Here is a 16,879-nt window from a genome sequence, read left to right as displayed (position 1 = left end):
GAATTTCTGTTGAATTTCTCACTCGATTTTAATTACTTCAGTCGGTTGCCAAGATGCCATACGTTCCTAAAATGTATGTTACGTTTTGCCAAATACAAATGTTGTTTAAATGATTATTGAGGTATTTGTTAAACACTAATCGAGCCATTATAAATACATAATACTTATAATAATGTATTCAGTAAAATGTATTTTTTTATGTGTTATGACCTCCGATAATCACCATAGGGTAACATATCATACATTTATACCAATCACGTGTAATACATACACCGAATTCAAATGTCAAACTTTAAGTCTCAATTTAAGTCACTATTTTCACGGCTGAGATATAAGATAAAACCTCTCAAAGGGTTAAGTTCCCAAATGAAATCCATGGCTTGTTCCACACTATATTTAATATGCATATTACACATATAGGTATTTAATATTTAAGAAATGGATATGCTTAGTTTTGAGTTGCTAATTAATTTTTATTAAAAAAAAATCAAAGGGAATAACTCTCAATTAATTAATTATCATTATAATAATGATTATGTGATATTATAATCATTTCATGTTTCGTTATTTTTAAAAATTAGTTAATAATAATGAAATATCAAACGACTTAGTGTATGTTCGATGAGATTCTATTGATATAGGACATTTTAATAATTTCCGCTTGTTTCCATACAAAAGCACATCTCATGTCATAATACATGCATTTAATAAGCATGCGAAATATTAATAAAATGTACTCGCCGTATATTTTTAAACATAAAGATGGTAAAAAAAAAAAAAATGGTCAAACGTATTATGCCCGAGTATTTATTTGTTAAGTACATTTCTAAATAAATATTAAATATTAAAAAAAAAAAAAATTGTACATTTTGTTATTTCCGTTTATCTCGTGCATAACGAAGCAATAACAACGTTTGTGTACTCCTAATATCGTGAGCCCCTATAGAGCTAACGTTAAAATATTTACGAGTACTCCTTTTATGAAGACAGTAGTTCATAATGATTAAAAAAAAAAGATATGCACTTTGATACGTTATTTATTCATATACAATCTCGTTCGAAATTCAAGTGTTGAAAAAAATCCGTAAGAGCATTCAGATGTTTGTTTCCTTTGTGAATTTTACAATGCGGGGGTCAAACGGTTAGTAACATTAATTTGGGTTTAACGATTTTAGTGGTGCAAATACTAATTTTATTATTACATCCCACTAGTTGGATTATGTTACAGCTGACGGCTGCGATAATAAACTGTAATATAAGACACTGAAATGCTGTTTTCTGTAAATAATAAATGTTTTTTTTTTGTATCTATCATCTAGTATTTTTTGTGATAAAACCACTCGATTAATTTAGAGAATAATAATTATTTTAAATTTGGCATTATTGAATTGGGACTCATTAAATAATTGAAAATGTGTTTACCGTTATACCGGCTAATCGATAATAATACAAAATAATATGACGAATTTTATAACACTTAGGTTTTGAATGGGTTTTCGCCATTTTGTTTTGTAAATTGTTTTCCTTACACTATTTAAAATGTATTTTAAGATAACTCAACTTGAATTTACAGTATCGAAACATAAATAATATGGTTTAAAAAGTACTTTCTTATTTACAACCGTATGTTATTAATTATTGTTTAAACACATTTTTTGAATTTTGCACTATATTAATCTTCAAAAACATATTATCAATATCAAATACCATACTTACTGATCAATTTTATAAACAGAAATGAGTAGAGTTAATGAAAACAATTAATTCAAGCAAGTTAAGTTAATGAGTAAGGTTAATGAAAATAATTAATTTAAGCAAGTTAAGTTGAGATTTACATCAGATCGATAAGTTAAAAGTTAGTATCCTTTTTTTAAACTTAGTATGTAGACCAGTGTCTACGTTCTTTATAACTTCCTAAATTACAGTAAACAATTTTATTGGTCTTTTATCATGATGTATATTGTATGTACTTACTCGTATTATTTTACTTTACATGGTTATTAAATATTTAAACTAAATACATCTCAATTAATAATTTAACAAATATTAATTTTTATATCAAATAGCAGTTTAAGGTCAAACATAATATTACACCTTTTTAATCTACTATAAAATATATCTACCTATATTCTATATACACAATTATTTCATCAAGAAAAATAACAGAAATGTTTGTGTTATTATAGTATTGGACTAGTTTTATTTTTATTTTTGTATTACTATTTATGAATAAAACCATAAGAATGCAAAATTTCAACATTTTATCAACTTGTTGGATTTTTTTTTAAATCACTGAGAAAAGCTAAGTTATTTCAACTGGCAATTAAACTAGTTAAGTTCATAAGTTAACTAACTAGTCAATGCCAACCTTTGCATATATATATATATAATACATATTGCAGTAGCGTAATTGAGTGAAATTTGATGAGAAGAGGAGTCGCGAAGTTTTTAAAAAAATGTTTTGATTAAATTTAGACTATATTTTTAATATTAATCAATAATACTTATAGCAATAGTTATTGTTCTAATTGTATGACTATTTAAGATGTTTATGTATTATGCTTATAAGGGCAGTGTTAATATTATGTTGTATTTATGTATCACGCATGATTTGGTTTAAAAAAAGCACTAGGGACGGGAATGCCCCTCCCCCCCCTCAAATACATCACTGATATTCAGTTACAGCTCAAATTTCTTTCTTCGCTTTAGGATTTCCAATTAAATATTAGTTTAATAAACGTAGATAACAAGTATTTGATTGAAACTAAATTACAGATGGATAAAGTGGCGAAAAATATTTCTAAGTTAAGTACTTTATTTGAAAATAATCAAAATATAGATTAAAAAGTAGAATAGGTACACTGATTAGAGGTGCCCAGAAAGTGAAGTCGCTGGGTTACTTCTTTTCTCTACTAATTTCATATCATATTTTACTTTTTTGTATCACATATTCTTATATTAAAAACTAATTTACCAACTGTATATTTATATTAAAAAATAAAAAACAAGAGGCACCCAGAATATGATTGATTCTTCTGAGCTGCACAAACTCTTTAAACGGGTTTTCATTATCGATAGGTACACCATATCCATCGAAAGAGTAATATCGAGCTTGAATTCGCCGACTCTGAAATCGGTAACGGCACCCTGTACGGGACTCGTTACCAGAATTTTGAACCTTCAAAATGTCCTTTTTTTATTGCCGTTTTTATGTTTTAAAAAAATTGATTTTTTGTTTTGACTTAAAATGTGACAGAAAAAAATATGCGTTTCTGCCTTTTGTAAATACCTATCAACTTGTATTAAAAAGCACGCAATTGATTTTTAATGTGCAAATGAAATACTCAAACTGATATAAATTATTAAGCAAACAAACAGTTATCATAGAAGTACTAATGTGCAATTTGTACCAAATATTGGAATACAAAAAAAACCTTTCCACTGTGTGCTAATCAATACTTGTCTAATATTTGTTTTTGAATATAGTAAAATGACCAAACGACCTATTCAAAATATGATCATAATATCCATGAAAATATAATTTTGTTTTGGAGGCTTAATATTTTCATGATAAAATCCATAAAATAAAATGTGATAATTCTAGTTTATAGAAACCGCAAAAGCGAGCGCAGCGGAAAACTTATGGAAGGACCGGTTTTTTGATTTTGTTATGCATTATAGGTAGTCGGTAAACTGAATAGGTATTTAGAGTTCCTAGTTTTCCGTAGAGGATTTTTGTTTTAAAAACATTATGCGCTTTAGTGTAATTACTAGCTGGTAATAAAAGGCACGCAATTGATTTTTAAAGTGCGAATTAAACAATCAAAATGATAATCGATAAAAAGCAAATTATCTCACAGTTATCACGGAAATAGGTACTATACTGCGTACAAAATAATGTAAGAAAAAACCTGTCCACTGCGTGCTAATCAATACTATTTTAATGTTTGTTTTAAACCATAGTAAATTAACGATACATCGACTCATGGAAAACACGATAATATCATAATATCGTGCTTGTTCATATCTATAACTATAGAATTCTGTTTCAAAAGTTTAACGTTTTCATGATAAAATCCGTAAAATGAAATGTGAAAACCGTAAAAACGAGCGCAGCGGGAAACTTACAGCGGGGCCGATTCGATTTCTACTCTATATTCTCCACTTTAATGCAATTGTTAACAAGTCGAATACTACGGGTTCCGAGTTTTTCCACAGGGGATTTTGGTTTCGAGGACACGCGTTCTTTGGATTGCACCGGTCGTATATGTATTATACTTTTGAACACTTTGAAGATATTGATATGTTACTCGATCGCGGAGACGACTGTTTGCGTCCGACGTTGTGTGCCCCTCGGAAACGCACCTCGAAGTGAGTGCAATACTCGACCGGCGAGCAATAAGTCAGACGAAATCCGATTTTCGTCCCGATCCACTTATTATTATTATTATTATTATTATTATAATCACTATTATTGTTTACAAAGCGCGTTACTGCTGCGGCGCATAGACATAATATTATGTAGGTAGTTAGGTGTACCCACAATATTATTATCAATCTCGCAAACAACAAAATGACACAATAACTCGGCTGGTGTAATGGGCAAAGTCCGAAAAAATTCGTATTTTAATATTATTGTGCACCGTGGTTTGGCTGGGATGCGCGTGTTATCTCGAATTGGTCATCATTATAACGTAGTATAATAGTAATGATAGTAATAATAATAATGATTATTATTTTTTATTCGCATCTGCGTTGGTATAAGGTATTATGCGCAATACCTCGATATTAAGTACACAATACGAATTAATAAATAAATAAATCAATCAATAACGAAACATGGGATAAGAGAAAAAAAAAAGAAAAAATCAAAACAGAACAAAACAACCAATCCGAAAAATAAAAATTAAGAACTGTCGAAACCGTACAAAGACCGATGTACGCGTTTCGAGCCATGCCGGGGACGAGGCGCGCGCATTCGTGACGCGCGAACCGCGCGATATGATGCTGCGAGATAACGACCGCGACCGTGGTGGTGGTATAGGCGGACGCGCGCGCCTGTGTCCGACGGCGGGGTTCCGGGCTAGTATTTAAATTAGCGGCAAACGTATCGGAAATTAGTCAGAAACCTGTAGGATCAGTGTAATCAGTTCAGGTGTACTGCGCTAACGAGTATAATAATATACCTACCCATACGCTGCAACGGTGTCGCAACACTTGTCCCAATACGATACATATAAATCGTATCGTCTCGTGCTTTCGAAGTTCAGTAGTAGTTCCGGCGGTGCACTACTCAGTCGCACACCTCCCGAGTATCTCCACAGAGATAATAACGTTCACGTCGTAAACACAACGCGATTTCCCGAAGTCCTGTCTTCAGTTTGATGGTCGGTAACGCCAAGTCCACAATGTTGAAAGCCAGTTTGTCGTCTAAGAAGTTGTCGCTGGACGACTGTAGGAAGCCATCCATGAAGATGATCAACGCTTTCAGTCTGGACACGTCCAAGCTGTGCGCAGAAACGAGCGCGCTGGCGGAACGCGAACTCCGCGAGACCCCGGAACAGGTGCAGAAGTCGTTGGCCGAACTCCGAGAGTTGCTCAAAGGTAAGTGTACGACCACACCACCACCACCACAACCGCCGTCGTCTCCGAAGTGGGTTGTGAGTTGGGGGTGTTGGCGACGACGATCGGTTCGCGGTTTAGATATAGTTATTGCCTGCAGAGATACAAGATATCCCGTTAGGTGGGAAGGTACCTGAAACCCAAAAGTTTTTTACATTTCGAGCAAAGAATGCGTTGATTTTGCAGTTCTGTTTTTTTTTTTTTTAATTTACTATTTTTGTATCCGAAGATACTTTATCCGGGGAAATAGTACTCAAATCATAGGCTCCGAGGGAGATATGTTATGGTAACGAATTTAAATCTTGTCGGTATTTTTGGGAGATCAAAATTGAAAATTCTCAGTGCTTTTTGAAATAAAAAGGGAGGAATATGTAAATGTATTAAAATATTTAAGATATAATTGTTTGTTATCCCCGTTTGCTGGGAACTCGGACCATGTTCGCTCAGAATTGTTTTTCATCGAGTACCTACAATAATTCGTCATTGAGTTCGAATTTAACGCATTCATTACAGGGGTACTAAAGGTACACTCGAAATCTACAACTACGGGAGAGAGCGGTTACCTACTCGGAGGTTTTATTTTTTATAATTTTTCATCATTATTCCGTAAAAACAAAATTCGAATTTCCCTGCGGCGTGCTCTGCCGCTTTCCGTATAGTCGCCTCACATAGTGACAATTTCGTGTATCCTCTGACAATCCCCTAAATGTTTTGCTAGACGTCAAAGTGAGACGATATGATTTAATATTTTTACAACAAACAATTATTGGAAACCAAAGTGAGAAAAATAATGTTTCTTTCCGGTGTCGCTAACGTCGTGGCGGTGTGCGGTGTATAATGGATAAATGTTGATTTATTCCGACATTCGCGTGTTTGCACATTGATTGGAAACGAAATCGACCCAGTCGCACGGTTCATTATAACAATTAAGAGTTCAAAAATACTGTTATTATTATTGATATGAAGGCTGACACATTTTATCTACGTCTTTGTTTCGGAAAAACGGTCGTGGTGTCACAAATCAACGGTCCCGCCATAGATTCGGTGAATATAATAAATTAATATTAACAGGCTGATACCAGCATTCGTCCCACTGTTTGAAAACAATAATATTTCACATTAAAAACAAAAACGATCACGGATCTTTCGTGTGGCGATATTGGTATTTCATTTTTCAAAAACGTCAATCCTTACAAAATATTATATTATCGTACTGAAGACTCCGTTTTTGTTTCCTATATCTATGTTTATTTAAAATAGTCCAAACGTTCAAATCCGGTAATTTATTTCGTGTACATTATTAATATTATTATCTGTATGCATATCATCATTCCGTAGTATTACGTCATTATTTAATTCCGTTTTAATTAAACCGACGAATGACCACCACCTGCACAGCTGGCTGTGCCCATTTCAAATTCAAAGCCATATGCCTAATATACGTGTATTGTAATTGTTTGCGAAGTACCAAAACTTCAGGTTCCATGCGAATATCGGTGACGCGTCATATCGAATCGACGATGTACTTTAATCATGTTGTGTTTATATATTTCGACGGGGCAAAATCACTATTTTTTCGAATTTGAAAATAATAATAATATTTTTATGAAATAGAATGCCCCTCCCCCACATTTCTTACCGTCGTCCATAAAACTGCAATGGGTAGGTCAGGCTAGCGAGTATGCAGCTCGTGTTTCTGTCGACACTCGACCTGGTGGTATAATAGGTACCTACACGATTCACAGTTTCGACGTGATATTATTATTTTTGTTGATCGATTTGCTCCCTCCAACAACAAGGGTTATTATAGAGTTTAAACTTGTTTACCTTTTTAATTACGTCTTATACTTCTATGTATTACCATGATATTAGATGCTTCTGAACGTTTTAGAAATGCTATTGTTCTGTTGGTCGCTTCTATTTGGGATTTCGTCAACATATTATTACTATAGATAATTAGTGGCATACAATAGACGAGTATCTGAAAAGCTAGGTGGGCTCTGTTGTTTTCGATATCAATCTAACCTATCGGGTGCAGAATATCACTCTTAAATCTCAAAACGAATATATTTAGTACGACACCTTAGTCGACAGATGCCGATCTAGCCGACGATCACTCTGTACATTTGACTCTTCTGTTACAATAATTAAATTATTTCTTTATCTCCTACTTACTCCACGGGTATGCATTATATGTATTTTAACTAAACAGAATATTGTAATCTAATGATATGATACATTATATTGTATTATTATTTATTGACGTACCGCATGCTAAAACCATTTCAATCGCCGCCCGAATAGATAATAAATATTTTGTTGCACAATCATTTTTGAAGGGCACCGTTACAGATATTATTGAAAATAAAAAAAATTTGAATACAAAAAAATAACGAAATTTTGTGATAGTGAAAACTATCTGTAAATAAAATAACAGAGACCTGCAACTCTATAGTTTGGACTAAATAATTATCCTTGAAACGTATGAAAACTAGCATAATAATAATTGTACATTCGTTCACGCTTTTAGCGTGTGTGATAAAATCAATATGATATTAAAAATAAAATACAACCATTATCGTCCGCCTCCCAAATGACTATTGCTCCGATCGTATAAATAATCTCAGCACAGATCGCACGCTATCAGCTCTTAAACTGACGAGTCAAAATAACAGTGAATTATCACATTTTTACAATAAGCGCGTCGTTTACACTTCACGCGAAAATTATTAACACAATATTAATGTCTCTAGCGCAATGTATTATTATAAGCACGGGCTTGTGTGTCATCACACCCTGAACTTTGCCAAGTCGGACACATCCAAAATCATATTTTTTATAATACAATACCTATTTAAGATCAGCAGCCTCGCAAAATTACATAATGGTATTATCGCATTGTTTTAATCATATACCAATTTTGTTAGAACGCCGCGATGAACTATCGAGAGCATAATCTAGTGGCTGGGTGGTGTTATTTTTCGAAACCCACCCCCAATACCTGCCCACCCCAATACACACGCACACGCATTGTGATTGTACATTACGATATATTATCATGTATTTATTGTAACAATACGTCTCTGTCGTTCCGTTGACCTCTCATTACGTTTCTCACGATAATTTGATAGTACCTGTAACAACTGTATAATATTATGTTTAATCGATAAATCAATGGACCCACACCATTGTCTTGTAATACAATCAATATCGATGTTCTATTGGAATCACGCCTTGATATATACCTACTGTTATAATATTGACTTACAAGTGTAAGACAACAGTAATAGTAACATTGTGATTGTGATATTGTATTTATTTATGTTTTTTTCTCGTGCCTTACAGAAAAGAATACGATGTCGTACAAGGACACCGACGAATACTTGATGATATTCTTGAGACCGACCCATTTCTACGCCCAGAGTGCATACGATCTGGTAAGCAAACCCACCGCCGACTCGCTATTATTGCCCACACGCGATATCGACGCGATTACTATGCCTACCCGCGCGCATCCATGTCCGTCGTCGCGGCGATTTTTCCGGGCCGACGAGCCGATCCGATATCAGTCCGTTTCCAGTCGTCTGCAGTGCGGTTCTCGCGGCCCGCGGCCTCTGAACGTCAAAACACCTCGAGCCGATAATAATAACGACATTATTTTTTGTCGACGTTGCCGCCGTGCACGTCAGCTCTGACGACAGTCCTCCTGCAGTGCGTCGTGTACGGTCTGTTTGCACAAGAAAATGGTGTGATCAGTTTCGGTCGCACACGCTCGCGCGCACAGTATACATAGTGTGATCCGACAACATCGATAGCACGAAAAAAAGCGTAGTCTCTCGCGTTTCGATATAACAATATTATGCCCAATTATAATGACGTTATTGTCGCGTGCGCGACGGCAACAACGATTCGCAAATAATCAACCGCGGCTGTTCGTCGGCACGCGAACCGTAATGATTATAACAGGTAGTAGGTACCACGACTGCGGTTGCGATACCGCAATTTCGCACCGTCGCGAACGAATTCTGCCGTCATCCGAGCGTTTCGCACAGCCGAGAAAATCCTGCAGCACGAATACCGTCACTGTTCCGTTCTTTGTTTTGCAGCCACCGAGCCATAGGTGTTATTACGGAGTTTACAGGATTTCCGTATATTTTGGGTGTGCAAAATGCAAATATCGTGAAAATCAAATCTTCAGATATTTTGTAATTTCGTTTTGAAAAAAATCAGTCCGATACACACTCTACACTTCCGTTTATTAAGCGGCACGTGGCTATTCGTTATTATATAATATATTTTTTAATTAATAGCAGTGACCACAGTATACCAGGCAAATCCGTTTTGGCCAGCCCATCTACATTTTATAATAATATAGAATAGTTTGACTGTCGACTGAAAACGATATACCTAATTAATTGTTAAATTCGCTATCGGAATCAAACACCAATTAGGTACGTGTCTTAATTACACTACACGCCTGCGGGAGGATGGTCTGCTAAAAATTGATTATCAGAGTAATTATTAGACACCTGCATAGTACCTACATAATATAGTGTTATGATGTGCGGCATGTACCCAAAGAACAAAGATAACACGTGGTAGTTAATTAGGTACTTAAAGAAATCGCAAACGGTCGTGTTCGATACATTTTTAAAACGTGCTTATTTCGCATTGCAACTGTGATTACCCACTAATTTATGTTGAACACATTTTCGTATATTTTCTTGCTTAGTCAGTGCTATGAGCATACTCGTATTATTATCATTAGCTTCTGTTATCTACACATTTAGTGTAACAGCGTGCCCCTAAGTACTCATATATTCTACAACGTTTTCGTCGCCGATATAATATTATTATTATTATTGTTTTGTAAAATAACGATACTATAACGGCGAACACAATACCACATTGTAATTTATATGCTTTTGTCGTTGTGTCTCATATTAGATGAAACGTTTAGCCACGTTCAAAGATAAACACGAGAAAATCGTCGCCAACCCTTTGCCGAGGGAAGAGAAGAAATTGTTCACCGAGAACAACGTTGTCAATGTGCTCATCGACAGGGATCAAAAGAACAGGAGAGTCTTAATCCTAAACATGGGATGTAAGTATATTTATTGAACGATATTTTTGAATCGATGAATTTTACAAAAACAAACAACGTGTCATACGCGGTATCCCCGAAGAAGGTATCTACATCGACGTATGTGACAATATTATTTTTATGGATTAGGTGGAAAGTCGTCGTTTTATAATATTGTTTCGACGACGACAGCCACGCTTCACATAATATTTTCCTTCTAATTCGCTAGCTGTGTAATTAAAAATAATATAATAAAATACGTGACTAGTGCTCCCTTCGTAAGTGGGTGGATACAAGCCGGAGGGGGGGGGGGGGTAAGACTGAACGAATGTTTATTAGTTCTCAGAAGATTTCTCTAGAATTTTTTCAATACCTATAATATAATAATGTGTAATTATTATTTACTCAATAATTATTATTTCTTACTATCGGACGGAAAACGCTAGTTTTCTCTCGAGGCGATCGTCTTAAGCCCACGATCAAAACGAGATACAAAATGTCGACAAGTATCTACACGAACGCAATCTGTGACCTCTTCCTACCATATAATATTATAGTCCCTATTGACCCCAAAACGATATCATATAATAATATGAGTTTTCTCCGAAACAGAGGCAGAGATGTTGTACTCCGGACGGTTTTCGCGTGATAACATAATTTTTATTTACCCCACACCCCCTAGCACCCTTACTCGGGACCGATTGAAATATGCGTTATTGATGATGTTTGACATTCATAATAGACGATTTCGCGGGAAACTTTAGATATTTATCACGGCTTCGCCGTACCGACGCACCTATATTATAGTAATGGTATGCATTTTTCAAGACTTTCCGAGCAGACTGCGGTGCCACTGTAATAATATTAGATGCACTCGCTTTTCCGGTGTCGGTCGTCGTAATAATATTACTCGTATTATTACGTAACGGGGACAATAATAAAATAAATTGTTATTGCGATAACCCACCCGCAGCAGCTGATATATCGAAAGGGAGTTATCGGTGTAGCTGCTCGGAGATTAGCGTCGTCGACCTCTCGTCATCGCAAAACAAACAACAACAATGTGCACTGTAATAATTAATATTATACGATAATCGTTGAACAATAATTATTGTGATCGTTCGTCTGCAGACTACAACACTACAGTACTGCGGTACATAATTATTTTCGTCTCCAAGGGTACCTGCACAGTGCCGTCACAACATATTATATAGCTACCTCAGCACGATGATTTCTATTTTCTATTTGTCACGGACAGACCGAAAGCTATTTTTTTTTATCGCCACGTGCGTTCACGAATGATCTATTGAATTAATATTGTAATACGTACGAAGATGTACATATTTTTTTATCCCATTCGTGTGACATAATTACTGTCTACTGTAAATTCTACTCGCAATTGTCGGTTATCGTCAATTAGTTGAATAATTGTTGCTGCTACAGACGGTTTACTTGCAATCGTCAAAAACAATCGGATACGCTGCACTTACGATGAGTTCCCCGAAAATCCGTACTAACGTAATCCGTAATCACATAGCAGTATAGGTGCCTGCGTATTTTGTGCGGAAAATTATTATTGTCCTGAGATCTGTTGACATATTTTAAAAATCAGTGCATATTTTTTACGACGATATTGACATCGATCCTGAAATTGTTTAGCCGCCTGGGACCCGAAAAGTCTTAACAGCGAACAGTTGTTCAAAGTGCTTTACCTGATCCAAATCGCGTCGCTAGTGGAAGAAGAGACTCAAGTCCGTGGCGTGGTCATCATCATCGACTTCCATGGGCTGTCCACCAAACAGGTCATGGCCATGTCACCGTCGTTCGCAATGACATTGCTTCTTTACATCCAAGTAAGCGCTTTGGAAAAAATAATTTGATTACTAATTTTAAGGAATAGGCGAAACCACATTCTATGCCCATACATACGTGTAGGCACTTCGGAGTCTATCATCGTTCTCCCGCCGCCAAGTTCAAAGTCTACGACGATGGCGTGTCTCGTCCGCAGAACAAAAAATGTTTAAATCATAATTATGATATTAGTAACCGTAGTATAATATGCGTGGCGTACTCGAAACGGTGTTTGGACTCGATAATAATAATAATAATGTTTTGCCCCTGACATAATATTAAAGGTACTTATACCCATAGATTGATTATCGGTCTATACCTACGCAGTATAATATAATTGAGTGCGTCGTATACACGTAGACAGCTGTATTATATTCGTAACAACTCGTGGGGTGAAACCATAATTATTATTGACCACCGTGTTAAGTCGAACATCAAAAACTTTTTATTACGTTGCAACCAGCCGCGTAACTACCTGTAAGGGCAGGGACACCGGAGATTTGTTATTCTTAAATTATTCGAAACACAATTACCGCTTTCGACGCAGACGCACGTGTAATCATTATTATTATTATTATTATTATTATCATTAACAATTATCATCATCATTTATCACAATATTGTTATAACAGTTATAATAATATTCTGTTCTGCGAAAAAAAAATTGGTTAGGTGCGTAAAGCTGGTAGAGCCACAGTGTGCACGCGCGAGTTGCATACCTGTATAATGGGTACCTAATATAGAAATGAGTTACGGTTAAAAGTTCAATACCACGGTATGGGTTTAACGTCAATCGACGGTCTTATTTCATCCGATTTAATAATATTAGCTTTTCGGCGATAATGTTTGTTAATTAAATTATTTTATTACAAATAACGGACTACATAATATTATAAGGCACAACATTATTATGTTTACGTCAACTACCGTTTGAAAAAAAAATATAGGTAATAATAACGATGATGAACTTTAAGTCTGATATAGAACTGATTAAATTATTATGTCTTACAATCGCATTATGTAGATAAACAAAATTATTTATTTGTATTTGCCGTACACTATATATATATACATTTCAACTGTAAAATACGTAAGACTCTAAACACTATTTCATACGTTTCTTTTGTACAACGAGACGCAGTTGAGAAAATAATACACTATACACGTTTAAACGACTACCGTTGTTCGCATGTTTAATAATTATTTTCACTTAATAACACTGAATCAATCAATGCGTTTGTACTTAATATCATATTATTCGTTTTCGTATAGGAAGCTATGCCACTCCGCATGAAAGAAGTGCACATTGTTCGTCAACCGTTCTTGTTCAACATGGTGTGGCCGATGTTCAAACAATTTGTTGGTGACAAGCTCAAGAAACGTGTACGTATCATATTATTATGTATAGTATTCACGTCGTTGTTTTCAATATTCTAAGTTTAAGACACGAATATTGGGCAATTTACTATGTGTGTGTGTGTGTGTGTGTGTGTGTGTGAAGACTTCTGGAGAAAACATGTTTTCGTGATTTCGAGATATTATCTCCGGGAGTCGATGGACAACACTTTCTTGCCATTATCAATGATATCCAACGGTTGTGTCGCAAAATCTAATCTGCTGTTTTCCCTCGCTGTTTTCAGCTGTTTTTCCACGGCAACAAGATGTCGTCCCTGCACAAGCATTTGGACGCCAACATGCTCCCAGAAGACTACGGTGGCAAGAAACCCAAGTTGAGCTACTCGAGCGCCGATTGGTACCCTGTGATGCAAGACCTCGAGAGCTACATCGCAGGTTTGTGCAGATTGCTATTATAACTATACAGACCACCTGCAGTGTCCGGGGATCACCGATTCATATTTATATGTATATTTTTTTCCGGCGGGGTTTTTGATGGCAACTCGGGAAGTTATCTAGGGGAGGGGGGAGGGGGAATCACAGAAACGCCGATGCATCTACCTACCAGTTTGAGAAAATATGAAGGCGAAGTCGAAGAAGTAAAATTACAATTATTAACGAAAATCTCATATTCACCCCATCAAATTGAAAATCATTTCTCGGCTTCAGCAGATATTTTATTATTATTATTATTATTGTCTTAAATTCTGTTATACTTACACGTCTACATGTTTTCAGACTGGAACACGTATGGATTGAAAAACTAATGACTATACGGCAGCAATCGGAAACGGCTCATGAAAATGTTTGCGGTCACACGGGCAGTAAACTGGATACGATATTCTACATATTTATTGGAACCCATAGAATAATAATAATCATAATCAAAAAAGAAAAACCTTTCGACGGTAGTAATTTTATATGGGCTTAGATATAATGAGTTTTATAATATTATTATCATATTAAGGTTTAATAATGGTGTCACTATTAAGGGCAAGGTGTTTTAAAAATGGCACGGTTTTAATTCATTTGCGCGTTTTTTGCAAACCACAAACTAAGTTTTCACCTCGATGTTGTCATAATTTTTAATATTTATTTATTTAATAAACAATAGAGCCATTATAATATATAATACTATATACATATCCATATGTATTTATTCGTCGACGAATGAATAAATATGTTTATGGTTTGATTATCACACGGGCTTTTAGTTGTGCATTTAAATAAAAATGTAACGGTTAGTCGTCAAAATATATTATTTCAGATATGAATTCGTTTTTTATGGCTTTATGTCTTTTTATTTTTTGTTTCCATTTTATACCTATTTTTTGTTTTGTTTTGAATACTATCTCTTTTAAGAACACATATGTTACCTATAGTTGTTTTATAGAACCTTAGTTTTTAAGTTGTATTTTATATTCATATAAATAGTTTTAGAATCAAACAGTTCGATGATTGGAAAGTGATATATATATAAAAGAAATATTTTTGTACTCAATTATAATAATATGCTAAGTACAATATACTCGAATTGAAACATGTCGATATTAATTTATAATGAATATATTATCAATAACTCTGTGGTTGTAAAAATCTAAACCAGCTGTTATATTATTTTAAACGAAAATAAAAATCAATTTACGATATACCACTTTGTTGTACATAATATTTTATTCAATATCATCACAACACGTAGCGTGTTGGTAGTGTACCTCATAATAATCCTAATAATTCCTTATTATTATCATTATTATTATTTTAAGGATGTAATGGAAATCAAACTAGAAACCGTTTTCCCGTCCACATTGTATATGCGGTGACTTCAACAAGTCGAAAATATATCTAGCTCGCATTTATCTCCACGACTATGCTATACAACGGTGTCGGTACCTGTCGACAATTTTGTTGAATGTCCGACACCGACCGCCACATTTTCGAAACCGTACGCAGTAATCGGCATTAAAAGTTGTAGATTTCGCAAACATACTCATTTTTAATGACGAGTTCAAGTGTCATATTATGTACTCTATTCAATATTGTCCTAATACGACTCAATAGTAACATAATAATACGTATTATTATTAAATGGGTGTAGGTAATGGAAATCGTACAACAAACCGTTTCCAATTCCTATTGCAGTATTCGGTGACTCTAACAAATTCATTGCCATGTGTATCGTCAAAATAATATGTGATAAGCACATTGCAGAGCTTTCAATCATTGCCCTCAATATTGTTTTACTTATGTACTTGTCAATTGGAATTTAGTGTAAATTTTTGTTTTTGTTTTTAAATTTGTCACGGTAGTCGTTTTGTTTAAAGGTTATTGTATTTTTGACTCCCCTGAGTAATGACTAGAAACCGCCATCGATTTATGCAGAAGATTAAAGAAACCAATTTTTTGCTACAAGACGGCGTGAAAAAAAAAATAGTTATAATAAAACCATACCCATACAACACATCATTGTTCGATTTATAAACTCTTCACTCTGCATAGAATTTAAAATCAAACTCCACGGATAACGTACCGAGTATGTTTACCTCGTAATTGTTTGAGCTTTTTAGTAATTTTAAGTAGTTTTAATTATTTTAAGTACAACAGTTTATTAGTGAACAAAATGAGTTAAACAAAAGTTAAATATTGCACGATTTTTTAATTCCAAAGTATAAAACAAATCACCACGTTATGTGATGGGCACTTTAGAGGTATATATATATATATATATATATACTTTAGACTTATATACTTTACGCTATCGGTTTTATTTTTTTAAATTTATAGTGCACATAAAAATTAATGTTTTTTTAAAATCACATATAGGTACACATGAATATTATACTAATTCATAATTATCTCGTGTTAATAGGTAGTACCTATCAAACATTTTTGTAAATTTAATAAGTGTTAATTAAAGTGTTTCATTTT

At 34.5% G+C, this 16,879-nt stretch overlaps 1 protein-coding gene across 1 annotated transcript; it reads left to right on the top strand.

Moving 5' to 3' along the window:
* The first annotated feature begins 5,105 nt into the window (after positions 1–5,105).
* On the top strand, positions 5,106–15,605 carry LOC111035011 (alpha-tocopherol transfer protein). Its single transcript, XM_022316492.1, has 7 exons — positions 5,106–5,604; positions 8,968–9,059; positions 10,570–10,726; positions 12,365–12,558; positions 13,829–13,939; positions 14,197–14,347; positions 14,690–15,605. The coding sequence occupies exons 1-7, from the start codon at positions 5,385–5,387 to the stop codon at positions 14,716–14,718; spliced, it is 954 nt and encodes a 317-aa protein (XP_022172184.1). The 5' UTR covers positions 5,106–5,384; the 3' UTR covers positions 14,719–15,605.
* Positions 15,606–16,879: the final 1,274 nt, after the last annotated feature.

This window comes from Myzus persicae, unplaced genomic scaffold, assembly GCF_001856785.1.
Source record: "Myzus persicae strain clone G006 unplaced genomic scaffold, MPER_G0061.0, whole genome shotgun sequence".
NCBI lineage: Eukaryota > Metazoa > Arthropoda > Insecta > Hemiptera > Aphididae > Myzus > Myzus persicae.
This window is presented reverse-complemented; position numbering and strand designations above follow the sequence as displayed.